The sequence below is a fragment of the Vipera berus genome (genome assembly GCF_964194415.1).
Source record: "Vipera berus genome assembly, chromosome: 6".
Taxonomy (NCBI): domain Eukaryota; kingdom Metazoa; phylum Chordata; class Lepidosauria; order Squamata; family Viperidae; genus Vipera; species Vipera berus.
Window position 1 is genome coordinate 57839093 of NC_138208.1, and position 13966 is coordinate 57853058.

Below are 13966 nucleotides of genomic sequence, written 5' to 3' on the forward strand. Positions count from 1 at the left end.
ATTTTGCTTTACAAAAGAAAATTCAAGAGCAAAATCAAGAAAATAAATTCTTAAATTTAAGTATAGCTTTGTGAAATAAAGAACTGCCCTTTCTGATAAAGAACATGTGGTCACTGAAATTTAAGCACATGCTGAAGAATGACCACAAATAAAAAGAAAAAAATCAGTTTACCGTGCAAAAGAAAACTGAACAAGTCGAACTTTACCCCGAGGAAACTTTTCAAAGAGAAAAGAATTAAGAAATCATCCAAACCTGGTGGCTTTTTTCCTTCTCTTTGTGACCTAATGAAGCACCATTTCCTGAATATTTCAGCAGCTCATATTAAACTACTTAGTACTTTTGGAATAAATCAGATTATGGAATTATATGAGCAAGTTAGATATACTTATCAGATTTCTTATGCTTCTGTTTTTCAAACATAGCAAAATGATTTTGGATTGTGATACAATAGGAATAAAGCCCTATAAATTAAGAAAAGATTGCAAAGCATTGCAAAATAGTTTAGTTTCTGTGAAGAAAAGAAGACATGCCTGGAATAGTTAATAGTTGATTTATTCAGTTACCTATTTTTTTTAAAAAAAATCTATTTTTTTAATTAGATCCCATGCAGATGAAATGGAAAACAAGCTATTCTGGAAAGTTTATCATGAACATTTGGAAAAAGCTGTATCCTATGCTGGTAAGACATTGTCATATAAAAGTTTTGACAAGGTCAAAATTGCTTGTTAAGTAAGCGAATAGTGTCTGACTTCAGGAATTTTCTCCCCTGCTCCCTCTGTCTCTCTCTCAGGTTCCAGTGGCAAAACATGCTTGCAGTGATCTGGAATTGTTGCTTGCCATTTTTTTTTCTGTCTCAAAGAACACAAAATAATTATTTTTATTAATAGAAGGCCTCAATTTCTGGAAGTACCCAATTTTCTGGGCCTGCTGCAAAACCCCAGTGATTGAATAGTATTCACTAAAGTGGAACTCTTAAATTTTAAGTTTTGTGTAATTCTTTATTAACCGGAACTATAAATTGATTTGCTGTAAATTTGCAGTAATAGGTTAGCTGGCATGACTTAAGTTTAGTTTTCTGTGAAGAAAAGAAGACATGCCTGGAATAGTTAATAGTTGATTTGTTCAGTAACCTATTTTCTTTAAATCCTAATTTTTTAATTAGATCCCATGCAGATGAAATGGAAAACAAGCTATTCTGGAAAGTTTATCATGAACGTTTGCAGTAATAGGTTAGCTGGCATGACTAAAAAGAGATTTTTAATTTTATTTTTAATGGTTGTTTTGGTGATTTTTTTCATAGAAAAAGAGCTGCATAATGAGCTAGAAGAAGAACCAAAAACTGTTAAGGATGTTGGAAGTGAGGAAATCTATCAGCATCATGTCAGAGCTTTGTATGATGAGCAATTGAAATGTCAGACATGCTGTAATGAGAGAATGGATCACACAAACTTTAGGTTTCTCCTTTGGAAGGCAATGTCAAGATTTGCATACAGGGTGGAATCCAGGTCAAGAGAACTTTCTCCACTTCTACTAAGATTTATTAAGTAAGTGAGAATTTTTATAGAAGAAATATTTATATACATGTTTCCCAAACATTTTTGGAATTACTTGGTTATTCAGCTAAATCATATGATGGTATAGTTCATATTATCACTTATCAACAAGGAAAATTGACTGTACTTGCTGCTCCCCCTATCCCAAGCACTCATGACAAACAGACTATGGTGCATAATGGACTGTGAGAATAATGGAACAGTAGCAAGAGCTGCAACCAAGACATTGATTAGACAAAGTCCAAAGCAGAAATGCAGTTTTGAGTAAATGTCTCAGACCTGATCATCCCACGTTCTGCTGTAGATAAGAGCGTGGGGAGCAGGGAGGTGCATTCAGATGTGTAAGATTCTGTTACTTTAACACTATAATGAAAGTTTATTATAGCTTTGTTTCCTAGCTGGTCTGCCTTGAAGCACAATATCAATTAGAAAAGTGAAGAATCTGTTGGACCTTGTGTGCACAACACAAACATTAAAAGAGAGGGAGAGGTAGGACCACAAAGAGTAACAGTGATACAAAAGAGTTATTATCTACTGAGGCACAAATAAGTCACTACAATTAATTGAAAAAAGGTAGGAAGACCAACTCCTGTATTTTGTTTTGTTACAGCAATGAGTATTATCCTGCTGATATACAAATAGCCCCAGTGCAAGATCTTAGAAAAAAAACCAGTTGTAGTGAGGATATAAAAAACCATCCAGAGAAGATGGATCTTCAAGATACAACCGAGGATGAGCCATATGACTTTGAAGAAGAGAAGCAAACTTCTGAAGGCCAAATGACTGAAGAGATGCCAAAAAGGAAAACCAGAAGAGCTGCAACAAAGTATGTTTGTCTTAACTGCAATGAAATGATAAGGGTTTTCAAAACTTAATTTGGCCTGTAGTTCTTATTATTCAATTGTAACATGCCTTGCATAGTTTCTTAATTCTTTCTTTCTCTTTGTGCAGTCATTAGAATATGTAATAGGGGAACATTTTAATCATATGTTCATTAGGCTCACAATTCAGGTTCAGTAATGTCGTTGATTTGTTAATCAAGCCCAAGAATTATCATAACATGGGACTCCAGTCATGGATTAGAGATAAAGTGAAGTTCATATTTAGCTTTATTGACTATGTAGAGCAGACATGTGAAACACAAGAATTGGCCCATATTTGGCCTATGGGGCTACCACGGAGATGGCGAGGGACCGGGCCCTGCCACCCCGGCCATGACTTTGCCCTGCCCTGCCGGGCAGCAACCCCAGATGCGTGCGCAGGAGGTGGTGAGCGTGCGGGGGCCAACAGTGTCCGGCAGCAGGGGCTTTACCGCCCGCTGTGACCACTGGTCCAGCCATCCAAGCAGCAGGCACTGCGGTAGCACTGGCAAGCACATGATGTGGACCACTGGACATGCCTAATCCATCCTGTCTGTTTTTGCTTGTGGTTGGAGAGCAGGTCGCTGCTGGTTATCTCCTCGGCCCCCTCATGGGTCTTGCCTTTGGCCCACAGGTAAAGTGCGTTCCCCTCATACACCTGACGCATTTTGGCCTCACCGTGAGCTGCCGCCACAACAAAAACCACCACCAGCTCGCACAGGTTTGTTAGGCTGCCACTGCCACCTGGAGCTGCAGGCCTTTCCAGCACGAAGGAGGTGAAACAGCCAGCTAGGAGACCTGAGTAGAGGTGGTAGAGCATGCTCACACCCTTTGGTGCCATGGCCACCCAGGCCCAGCCAGGATCGCATGCTTCCTCCCCGTCTCTGCTGAGCCTGGGTGGTTATGGCACCAATGGGGATCTGGCTTTCCCTGCTCGGGTTGGCTGTCTGCTGGGCCTGGGCATGCTCTACCACCTCTACTCAGATTTCCTACCTGACCGCTTCACCTCATTCATGCTGGGTGGGCCTGCAGCTCTGGGTAGCAGCCTAATGGACCTGCACGAGCTGCTGGCGGCCTTGGTGGTGGCAGGGGTCTGCAGCAGGGCCAAGGTGCACCAGGTGCACGATGGAACACGTGTGGGCCAAGGGCAAGACCTGCGAGGGGACTGAGGAGCTGACCAGCAATGACTTGCTCTCCAACTGCATGCAAAGACGGGATGGAGTAGGCGTATCTGGTGGTCTGCATCACGTACCTCCCCCCTGACTTTGCCTGCTGCTAGTGCCACTGCAGCGCCTGCTGCTTGGAGGGCCGGCCCGTTGGTGGCAGTGGGCTGTGGAGCCCCAGAATGCACCGGCTGAGGGGCCATCACACTGTGGCTGCTGATGGATATTGTCGGCCCCCGTGTGCTCACTGCCCTCTATGCACAGGGGCCAAAGGTGTCCGACAGCTCTCGCCCTGCCCCCTGCTTCATTTTCCCTCACCCCATGGCAGCACCCCCACCCTGCCCCCTGCCTCGCCTCACCCTGCAAGATGAACCCTCCCACCCACTGCCTCACCTCTCAGAGATTCTTGGATCCCCCCCAACCTTGCCCGACCTCCACAGGGGCTCCCCAATGCGAGCAACGATGTGAAGTGAGCAACGAGGTGGCCAGGCTCACCCCAGCCATGCCCACTGGGTTGGCTGTGACCAGCTCGGCCATGCCCATCCAGTTGGCCATGCCCACATGGCCCTCAGTGAAATTGAGTTTGACATCCCTGATGTAGAGGCTTATGATTGTGGATAACCCTTTAAAAACATGGGTGCTGCTCATCTGTATGATAACTACCAAGTTTCCCCAAAAGTAAGACCTTGTCTTATATTATTTTTGCCTCCAAAAGAGACATTAGGTCTTAATTTTGGGGATGTCTTATATTTTTTGTGACACATGCCTCGCCCTGCAGAATGACTCATATTTTTTCCTCTGGGGCTGCTGGGTTTTTTGGTTTACTTAGGATGCTTTAAAAGGCTTTAAATTGATTTGTGTGCTACACAAATTCCATGTGGTTGTGGTAGATTGTTAGTGGTTTCTGAGATATTCTTGATGTACAGCAATGTTACTCTTTTTAGGGCTTGTGTAGTTTGGGCTGTATGGACTGAGTGTCAGGCACCTTTTGATAAAGTTGATATCCATTTTGTTGGAATATGTTGTATAGTTGCTCTGTTTCCTTTTTCTGCTGTACAGGGTTGCTGCAATGAGTTTGTGGTTGTCTAAATAAAGTTCTTACACAGCTTCTTTTGTGAGAGATTGGATTGCTGCTTTGGTAATTGAGTACGTGGTGTGGGTGGTTTTTCTGTACACTTGTGTTTCTACTTTGCAATTTGCAATTGTTTATCTCTGCTGATCAGGATGTCCAGGAATGGGAGTGCTTGTTGTTTTCTTCTCTGGTAAACTGGATTCCATTAAAGATGTTGATGAGGGAACTTCTGGTTTTCCTCGGTAGCAACCAGTTGCAGGCTTGCGGATTCTCCGCACCCCTGCTGCTAATTTCACCCTGCCAGGGGACCCTAAATGGGTCTAAGTTGCCCCAGAGGCAGTGAAGAAAGAAGGGTGCCCCAGCAACTCGGGAACGAAGGCGGTCGTTCCGTTCGACTTGGGGAAAGCCTTCTAACCCGACAGGAGAAAGGCTGGCCGTACTTCATCAACCAGCCAAGCTACTTGCAACCGAAGTCCAAAAGTACTAACCAGCACATCTGTGAACATCATGTTTGAAACTGGGTGAGGAATTTGATCTTCTTTTCTATTCTTTATTTAATTTCCTGGAAAAGATCCCCAAGAAGCAAAATACCTCTGAAAGGAAAGGAGGGGATTTCCACCCCACCTTACACTAATGGAAGTGGCGAATTAATTTTTTATGGAAGATCAAAATATATGAAAGTAAAATAAATATAAAATCTGAAATTTAAAACTTAAATCTGGATAAATTTAATATTGTTGAATGGTTAAGACCATCATTCTAAAGATAATTGTTCATTTTGGAAATTGAAAAACAGATGCTGACATCTAGTGGTAGATGAAGACTATGACAGCTATGACTTTCATATAAGACTTGGCAAAACCTGGGAAAAGCTAATCTGTGTTTGTGACCTTCAAAGCTTTAACAACAAAGAACAGCTGTAACAAAAAAAGACAATAATCTGTAGACAAAGAGAATTATAAATTTCAGAAAAAAATATTTTTTGAACTATTTGGATTACAAATGTCTGTTTAACTGGGATTCTAAAGCTATTTGCAAAGAAAAGAGGAGAAAAACTCAAATTCTTGGCCATCATGGGTTGGAGACATGTAGAAAGAACATAGTAAGAAAAGATAAATACCCCACAGGAGGAGATATATAGTATACTGCAACTAATTCAAACAACAATGATTTTAAACCACAAAGAAATTCAAAATAACTTTGAAAATATAAATCAATCTATTTTCAAGTTAACTGTACAGCAAAAAAATTCCCAGAAAGCAACAACAGAGAAGGAGCAGATAAAACGGATAACTGGATACAAAATTAGAATAGAGACTTAAAGATGGAACTTAACAAAACAAGGAAATATGATTTAATCCTAATGGAAAAAAATTCACAAGAATTGGAAAAAACAACTGATCCCCGAAGACTACAAAATAAATCTGAGTACCAGAAAACAAATTGGATAAAATGGACTGTAGAAATGTCAGGAACATCGGAGAGAAAGGAAATGATAAGAGAAGCGGAGAGAAAGAAAAAGAAAAACATTTTCAACAAACATGGAAAGGCAGAAGCCGCGTACAAAGACACTTCATTTGATTTACTTTTTAAATCTACAGTAACATTTATGAACATATGGAAAGACCTTTTGACTCAGCAAAACACATTGATCAAGAAAGATATGGAACAAAGAAAAAAGACTAAAGTGGAAATCAAGAAAATAGATGATGGGACTTACCAGAGAGAATACTTAAAAAAGTAACATTTATTTGAATATGGTTAAAGAAATAGAAAAGATTTGGAATATATATGTCATTCTAAGAGGGATGAATCCCTCAAATAATATAGTATGCTTTCCCCCCCTTTTTATTCTATTTCTTGATATGAGTAATATAAAAATTTGAAATGGCTTAGATAAAGGAAATGTTTTAGATATTTAAATGTGATTGAATTTAAGAAAATTATAATGGATAAAAATGTTTTGAATAAGAGTTAAAGGACTAGAGGACTAGATGTATTAAATGGAATATTTAAAGATTAAACATATTTTTATTTACGGTTCAAAAGAATAAGAAATCTTGGAAACAAATATATATTAGCTTAGGGATATATATTTCAAGTAGTATGTTATTTTTTATGTTTCTTTACTCTTTCTTTTTTTTTACTGTTTTATCTATTCCTCAAAAAATGTAAAAGTGCTGAGATGGTTCATATGGAAAAAACAGTCTTAAATTTTTAAATGTAATTTATTAACCAGTAAGAATACTTTGAATTTTGTGGGAGAAACAAATTTAAATAAGGACTGTAATAGGATCTGTGATAAGGCAACCAGAATGATTGGATAGAAAAGAAATATTATATTTATTTATTTTATTTATTTTAATTCCATTTATATCCCGCCCTTCTCCGAAGACTCAGGGCGGCTTACAAGCTTAGCAGTAGCCTTCATTCTATGTATATGCCTGCTTATTAGGGCTTTCACACACACACCCAAGCGGCATTATTATTGATGTGATTATTACTTTTAGGAATATTGGGAAAATTATATATTTAATTGTTATCTATCAAAACAATAAGAATTGTATTAACTCAATGTTTGCAAAAGAGGACATTTTGGGGAAAAGAGAAAATCAACTAAAACCATTATGTGGATTATGGATTATAGAAATCAATTGTTAGTGATTGTTTAACAAATGTAAACCCAGTCAACACACTGTTCACCAATTATTAAGCAATTTCTGTTTTAAAAAAATCAATAAAATATATTACAAAAAAGAGATGTTGATGAGGTTTAATGGGTGTTTTCTAATTGGCCCTTTTTATTATGATGGTGTCTACATATCTGAACCATATTTGGGTTGTATTTGTGGAAATGCTATGGCTTCTAGATATTGCATAACAACCTCCGCTATAAGTCCTGAAAGTAGTGATCACATAGCGTACCCTAATTTCTTGGTAAGTTTGTCCATCAAATTGGAAGTATGTGGTTAGGCATAGGAAGAATCTATGACCACATTGCTGCACAGTACACCTGACATAACCAAATACACGAAGATTGAAACGCCCAGGATTATGAGATCCATAATCTTGCATGTTTTAATCTTTGTGTATTTGGTTAAGTAAGGTGTGCTTTGGAACAAAGTTGTCATAGATTTTTTGGCTTATTCCAGATCTGTAGACGTGAAAAAGGCTGTGATATCAAATGAGACCATGATTTTATCCTCATCTGTAGTATTGACTCTGATTGTTTGAAGGCACAGTTTTGGGGAGTTGAGAGTCAAGCCACTAGAATATAAACAGAGCAAACCCCACGGCTTACTAGCACTGATGTTTTTACCTAGTTTGAAATGCCTACAAAAAAACAACCAAGCTCAGAGAGCAAAGACCCTTCAATTCAGTACTGGTATGAGAACTGGAATGGGGATGCGGTGGCTTAGTGGGTTAGGACGCTGAGCTTGTCTATCAGAAGGTCGGCAGTTTGGTGGGTTGAATCCCAAGTGCCGCGTAACAGAGTGAGCGCCTGTTACTCATCCCAGCTTCTGCCAACCTAGCAGTTCGAAAGCACATAAAAATGCAAGTAGAAAAATAGGGACCACTACGGTGGGAACGTAACAGCGTTCCGTGTGCCTTTGGTGTCTAGTCATGCCGGCCACATGACCACGGAGACGTCCTCGGACAAGCGCTGGCTCTTCGGCTTTGAAACGAAGATGAGCACCAGCCCCTAGAGTCGGAAACGAGTAGCACGCATGTGCGGGGGAACCTTTACCTATGAGAACTGGTTTTCATACTTGTAAGAATTCTCGTAACTTTTTCTAAAAGTCTGCTTTAAAGAAGTAAATGCTGATAGATAATCATGACATATTGATATTATTTGGGTCATGAGGGGTTAGAAGTGACTGACCAACAAAATGGTCCCCAGGATTTTACCAAATTAAATGAATTAGTGTTACCTTCTCTGGAAGAAAGACTGGAATTTTCTGTTTTTAGTTGATAAAAAAATGTTTAGCTTTCTGCCGCTTGGCATTACATCCAGACTCAGATAAATTGGTCATCTTATTCTTAATATGATTAATGGAGTAGATTTCAAACTGTATGGAATTGGCTATTTTGTTGTTGTTAATCACTAGCTAAGGATAGTTAATGGCGTTTGGGTGACATAAATGTAGCTAACTCAGAATGGAAGCGAAGGCATCTAAAATCTATGTGCAGTCCTGGCTTCTTCCTTTTCATAATAGCTGAACCAAATCAGGCTAATAGTCATTGTTAGATTCAATAAAATAACCCAGTGATCTTTGAAAAGAGCTTAGTAAATTTAACTACATAAGAGCATTTTTTTTAAAAAAGCATTTGATACATTTGTTTGTAGTTTTGAAATGTTTCTATCTCAAAAGGCAAATTTTGTTTTTGGGGTTTTTTTACTGACAGCTGTTCTGTTCTGTTTTGTTTTTCAGGCAGCTTATCAGTCACTTACAAGTTTTCACTCAGTTTTCAAATCCCCGTGCTTTGTATTTAGAACCCAAATTGAATGAAATATATGTTCAGGTAAAAAAAAATTTTAAATTATTAATTAAAAATGATTAATAAATGTGCATATTTATTATTTTGCAGCTTGTAAATAATTTGGGAAAGGTTTTTGTTTCAGAATTTGTTCCCAGCCTTGATGTGTCCAGAGAAACTTGAGAATGCCACTTCCGGAATTTCTAGCCAGCATGACAGTGACTAAATTATTCTCAAGAAATTAGTTGCTTAATAAATAAATAAATAAAAGTAAAGTAAACATAAGATAGGTAAAAAGAAAAAGAAATAAACTATTCACATGACAATCTGAATTGTGATGTTCACATTAGAAATTAATAATTTCTGAGTTCTGTTATGATCTTTCTTGGCTGGTGGTAGAATTATTATGATAGTAGTGAGGAATAGCTTAAATCAGCCTTCAGCGTATTAAGAAAAATCAGCTACAACATCTAGGCTTGTATATCAGGGGTCCTCGAGGCCTGGGCCGTGGCCTGGTACCAGGCTGCAGCCTGTTTGGAACCGAGCTGCAGAAGCAGTGAGTTAGTGTGCACGTGTGTGCAGCTCCATTTGTGCAAGTGTCGAGCACACGTGCAGATGCAAATGGAGCTGCACACGTACTTACTACCACTTGTGTGGAACCAAGTTAAGTTAAGTTATATTAATTAAATTAAATTAAATTAAATTAAATTAAATTAAATAATTAAATTAATTTTAAATTTAAATTTTAATGTTATCTTAATTGTGGGCTGTATTAATTTAATTTAATTTTATTCTCTCTTTTGTATTGTTTTTAACTTGCCCTGTGAACCGCCCTGAGTCCTTCGGGAATAGGGCGGTATATAAATTCAACTAATAAATAAATAAATAAATAAATTTGCTCCCCCCGCCAGTCCTCAGAGCCGGAAAGGTTGGGGAATGCTGAAGTATATGATGAATTTTGGGAGAAAGGAAAAGCCTTATAGAATTAAGGACTTAAGCGAGATAGTGTATCGGGATTGCCTAAATGTTTTTGGATTATAGTAACTGATTATGCTTTTTGACAAGGAGCTGATTCTTGGAAATTCCTGTTTTGAGGATCATTCTTTTTAATGTGCAATCTTTACAGTAACTGGAGTTCAGTAGTAGAATGTAAATCACTTTCATACTAATTAGAGCTGCCTGTCCCAAATTCCTTGTTGGGAATATGAAGCATTACCATAGTTTAGGGATAGATATTAGAAGTCTAAATGGTATAGTAATTATTAGAGGACCAGTAGTCTTACAGGAGACCATGTATGTGTTTCAGATTTTTACAGTGGTGTAAGAGCACATGATTGAAGTTCATGGGTTCTAGGTATAAGAACAATTATTAAAATGGCAAGGGCATTCCCTGCTTGTGGATTCTGCTGTTTGCATAATTATTATCCTCTATGGATTCTTCTCAATAAAAGGACAGTGTAAATTATGACAAAGTATTGATTGTAATATGCTACTATAAAACAACTCTAACACATTTATTTTTACCCTGGTTTGTTTTGGGAGGGGGCTTTGTGGTATCTGAAGCAGAACATCCAGATTCAGCCACATTTTTGTTCCATAAATCAATCTTGTGAACTCTCAAGGTTCCTTCTTCTGCTATGTATTCAAAATGGACGTGTACGTGTGTGTGTGTTTGTGTGTGTGTGTGATATTTATATATGCATGTAACATATATATACATGGTATGTTTGTGTATGGGTAAATATATACTGTCTTTCAAGAGCAGGCAACAGAATTTCATTTTTAATGTTGGACAGTGTGTGCTCGTAGTAAAAAATAACAATAAAGATTATCTTATCTTATCTTAAAACATTATTTTCAGCTGCTGACCCATCAAGACCAAAATGTGCAAAAAGTAGCTCTTGACTGTATCATGACTTACAAGCATCCACATCTTCTGCCCTATAAGTAAGAGAGTGCATTGAATTATATATGATTATACACTCACAAATATAACTTCAGACTTAACATATAGATTCTGGAATTGTGTTACTTTCTCTTGCTTTAGATCACGGGTGTCAAACTCACCGCATCACATGACGTGTCACGACATATCGTGACTTTTTTTGCATTGCCGGAGTAGGCACGGCTTCCGCATGATGCAACTGGTCTGCGGGCTGGCAGTTTGACACCTCTGCTTTAGATGATGCACATTTTTATTTCCTGGATTGTAATATTTTAAACATGTACTTGCCTGGTTTAATGATATAGACTGTATCATTACACTAGCTTATGTTACATTTTTATTATAGAATGAGGGGGATGGGCGATTTAAAAATGAGACAGAGATAGAATATATTAAAAAATGAATAGAGGCTCCTTCAAATGTTGGTATTTTATTCAATTTATTTTACTTTCATGTATATATTTTGTAAATTTGTTATTGAATAAGCTTTACTATTGTCAGTTCTCACATATATCTTTTCAAGTACTAAAAAGTTTGTGACCTTATATTTTAAAAAAATTATGTAAAGAATCTTTTTAAGTTGCATTATGTACTTACAGAGAGAATTTATATCGGCTGTTGGAAGATAAGAGTTTTAAAGAAGAAATAGTTCATTTCAGCATTTCTGAAGAAAACAGTATAGTAAAACCACAGCACCGACCAGAACTTATACCTGTTTTGATGAGGTAAGAGACTTTTGTATGTTAATATAGACATTGAGTTACCTTTTATTGCTTTAGGCAATATGCGTTTTTACTTCCTAGAGTGTAATATTTTAAACTACTGCTTGCACAGTTTACCAGACTATACATGCTTTGATGAAGGTTTAAAAATGAAGTCTTCCCTCCTGCCTCCCAAAGAAGATGGAAATTCTGAATTTATTGTCCACATATTACTGTAAACATACTGTCTTTGTACTAATCGTGTTACTTAACTTATGTTATATTCTTGTATAAAACTACCACCACAACTTATTTTTTAAAAAGTGGCTTTTCTCTGAAATTATAAACGCTAGCTTTATTTCTCATCAAACAAAGGACAGATTTCCCAACTGTGAGCTTGAACGTAGACCCCGGTGAAGACCAGTTGTGGTGAAATAGTTACAATGCTGATTTGGGTTAGAAAAATGTCTGTCTGAATACTATTAAGACATGAGTTTACTTTCCTACTCTAACATAATTCAGAGATAATGTAAAGATAAAATGGAGGCAAAATGGTTACCATATGCATGTAAACTGGAGTTTAATTAAATATAGGATTATTTGAATCAAACTGGGCTCCCTAAATAGAAGGTTATTTGAATCAAACCTGGCTCCTAGTGACAGCTACATAATTTTATGGCAACAACATAGAAAGGTTTCCCCCCCCCAACATTCCAGTAATCTGTAGCCCTAAGGTTTCCTGATGATCTCTTGTCAAAGTTCCCTGCCTGATCCTGCTTAGGTTTCCAATATCAGCCAAGCTTGGAGAGATGCAGCCCAGAGCTTTGTAAAAGGGGGTAACTGTAGAAGATAAAATTATAAATAAAATAAATGTGGGTAAAGAATGAAGTAAGTTCTAGTAGGTATGGATGGAAGAATGAAACAACTTCCAGTTGTGAATTATTTTGCAATAATGTTTGTTATAATCATTGATCAGACTGATATCCCACCTTTATCTTTTATAACTCAAGATGTTTATGACTGCTATTTTCCCCATAACAAAAACCCTGTGAGGTGGATTGAGCTGAGAGGAGTGACTATCCAATGATCCCACTGGCTTCCATGCCTAAAGGAGGACTAGAACTCATTGTGTCCCAGTTTCTAGACCAGCATTGGAATCACTACACCAAACTGCCTCTTTGATTTAGGACTATTATTGCAGTTTGTAGCGTCCTGGGAATTTCTACTAGGACCAGCACATATTGAGCTTTTGCCAATAGACCCATTGCTTCTGAAAAGCTAACAGGATTTCTTCTTACCCCTTGAAGGATTCTGTATGGACGGATGAAAAACAAAACTGGAAGCAAAACACAAGGGAAATCAGCGGCAGGGACCCGTATGGCTATTGTTTTGAGATTCCTGGCAGGCTCTTTGTCTGAGGAGATGAGGGTGTTTTTGGACCTGCTCTTTGAGCCTGTGAGACATTTCAATAATGGTATGTTTTTCGCAAGGAAAATAATAATTAAGTTTTGGCAAATACAATGGAACTGTCAACATGTTTAAGGTGACTGAAGCTTGCAGAAGTAAACATAACACAAAACCATATGGGAACTCTCTCTACTGTCAACATTGGCCAGTGAAGATTGAGCATGGCCCGTGGCCTCAGAATGTTGAATATATATTGTAAAATAATATTACTTTATTTCTATGCATGTATTATCGCATTGGCTCATTGCTATTGTTCCTTTCTACGGCCTAGAATATTTAAAGAATGAGACGGTTTTAAAAATGTATAAATTAATTAATTAGAAGAATGAGTGGGGAGTGGAGCGTTGGATGACATGAATGGTTTCTTAACATTTAAAGCAGAGTATGGCATTTTCAGTGTGACTGGTGACCTGGTAGCTGCAGTTAATACCACATTCATATGAAACAATCACTTTCTCTCCTGTTAATAGCAATGGAGAAAAAGCAGCTTCCCTTCATTTCCTTTTTCTTCCCCACCCCTAACTCTCTTACCCATTTTCCTGCATTTTTCTTTAGATTTTTTTATCCCACTTTTATTACTTTACAAATAACTCAAACATACTCTTTTCTTATCCTATTTTCCCCACAACAACCCCCTGCCATTAATTTGGCTGGCCCAAAGTTACTCAGCTGACTTTCATGCCTAAGGTGGATCTAGAATCTCCTGGATTTTAGCCTGGTGGTCA

At 37.8% G+C, this 13966-nt stretch overlaps 1 protein-coding gene across 3 annotated transcripts in view; it reads left to right on the plus strand.

Moving 5' to 3' along the window:
- Positions 1-13966, plus strand: part of UTP20 (UTP20 small subunit processome component) — an 88834-nt gene that overhangs the window by 33671 nt on the left and 41197 nt on the right. For all 3 annotated transcript variants that reach the window (XM_081331571.1, XM_081331572.1, XM_081331573.1), the window contains 7 exons: positions 601-680; positions 1302-1545; positions 2165-2380; positions 9083-9173; positions 10990-11075; positions 11673-11798; positions 13082-13248. In XM_081331571.1, the coding sequence (XP_081187697.1) occupies positions 601-680; positions 1302-1545; positions 2165-2380; positions 9083-9173; positions 10990-11075; positions 11673-11798; positions 13082-13248 (1010 nt within the window). The remainder of the gene's footprint in view (positions 1-600; positions 681-1301; positions 1546-2164; positions 2381-9082; positions 9174-10989; positions 11076-11672; positions 11799-13081; positions 13249-13966) is intronic.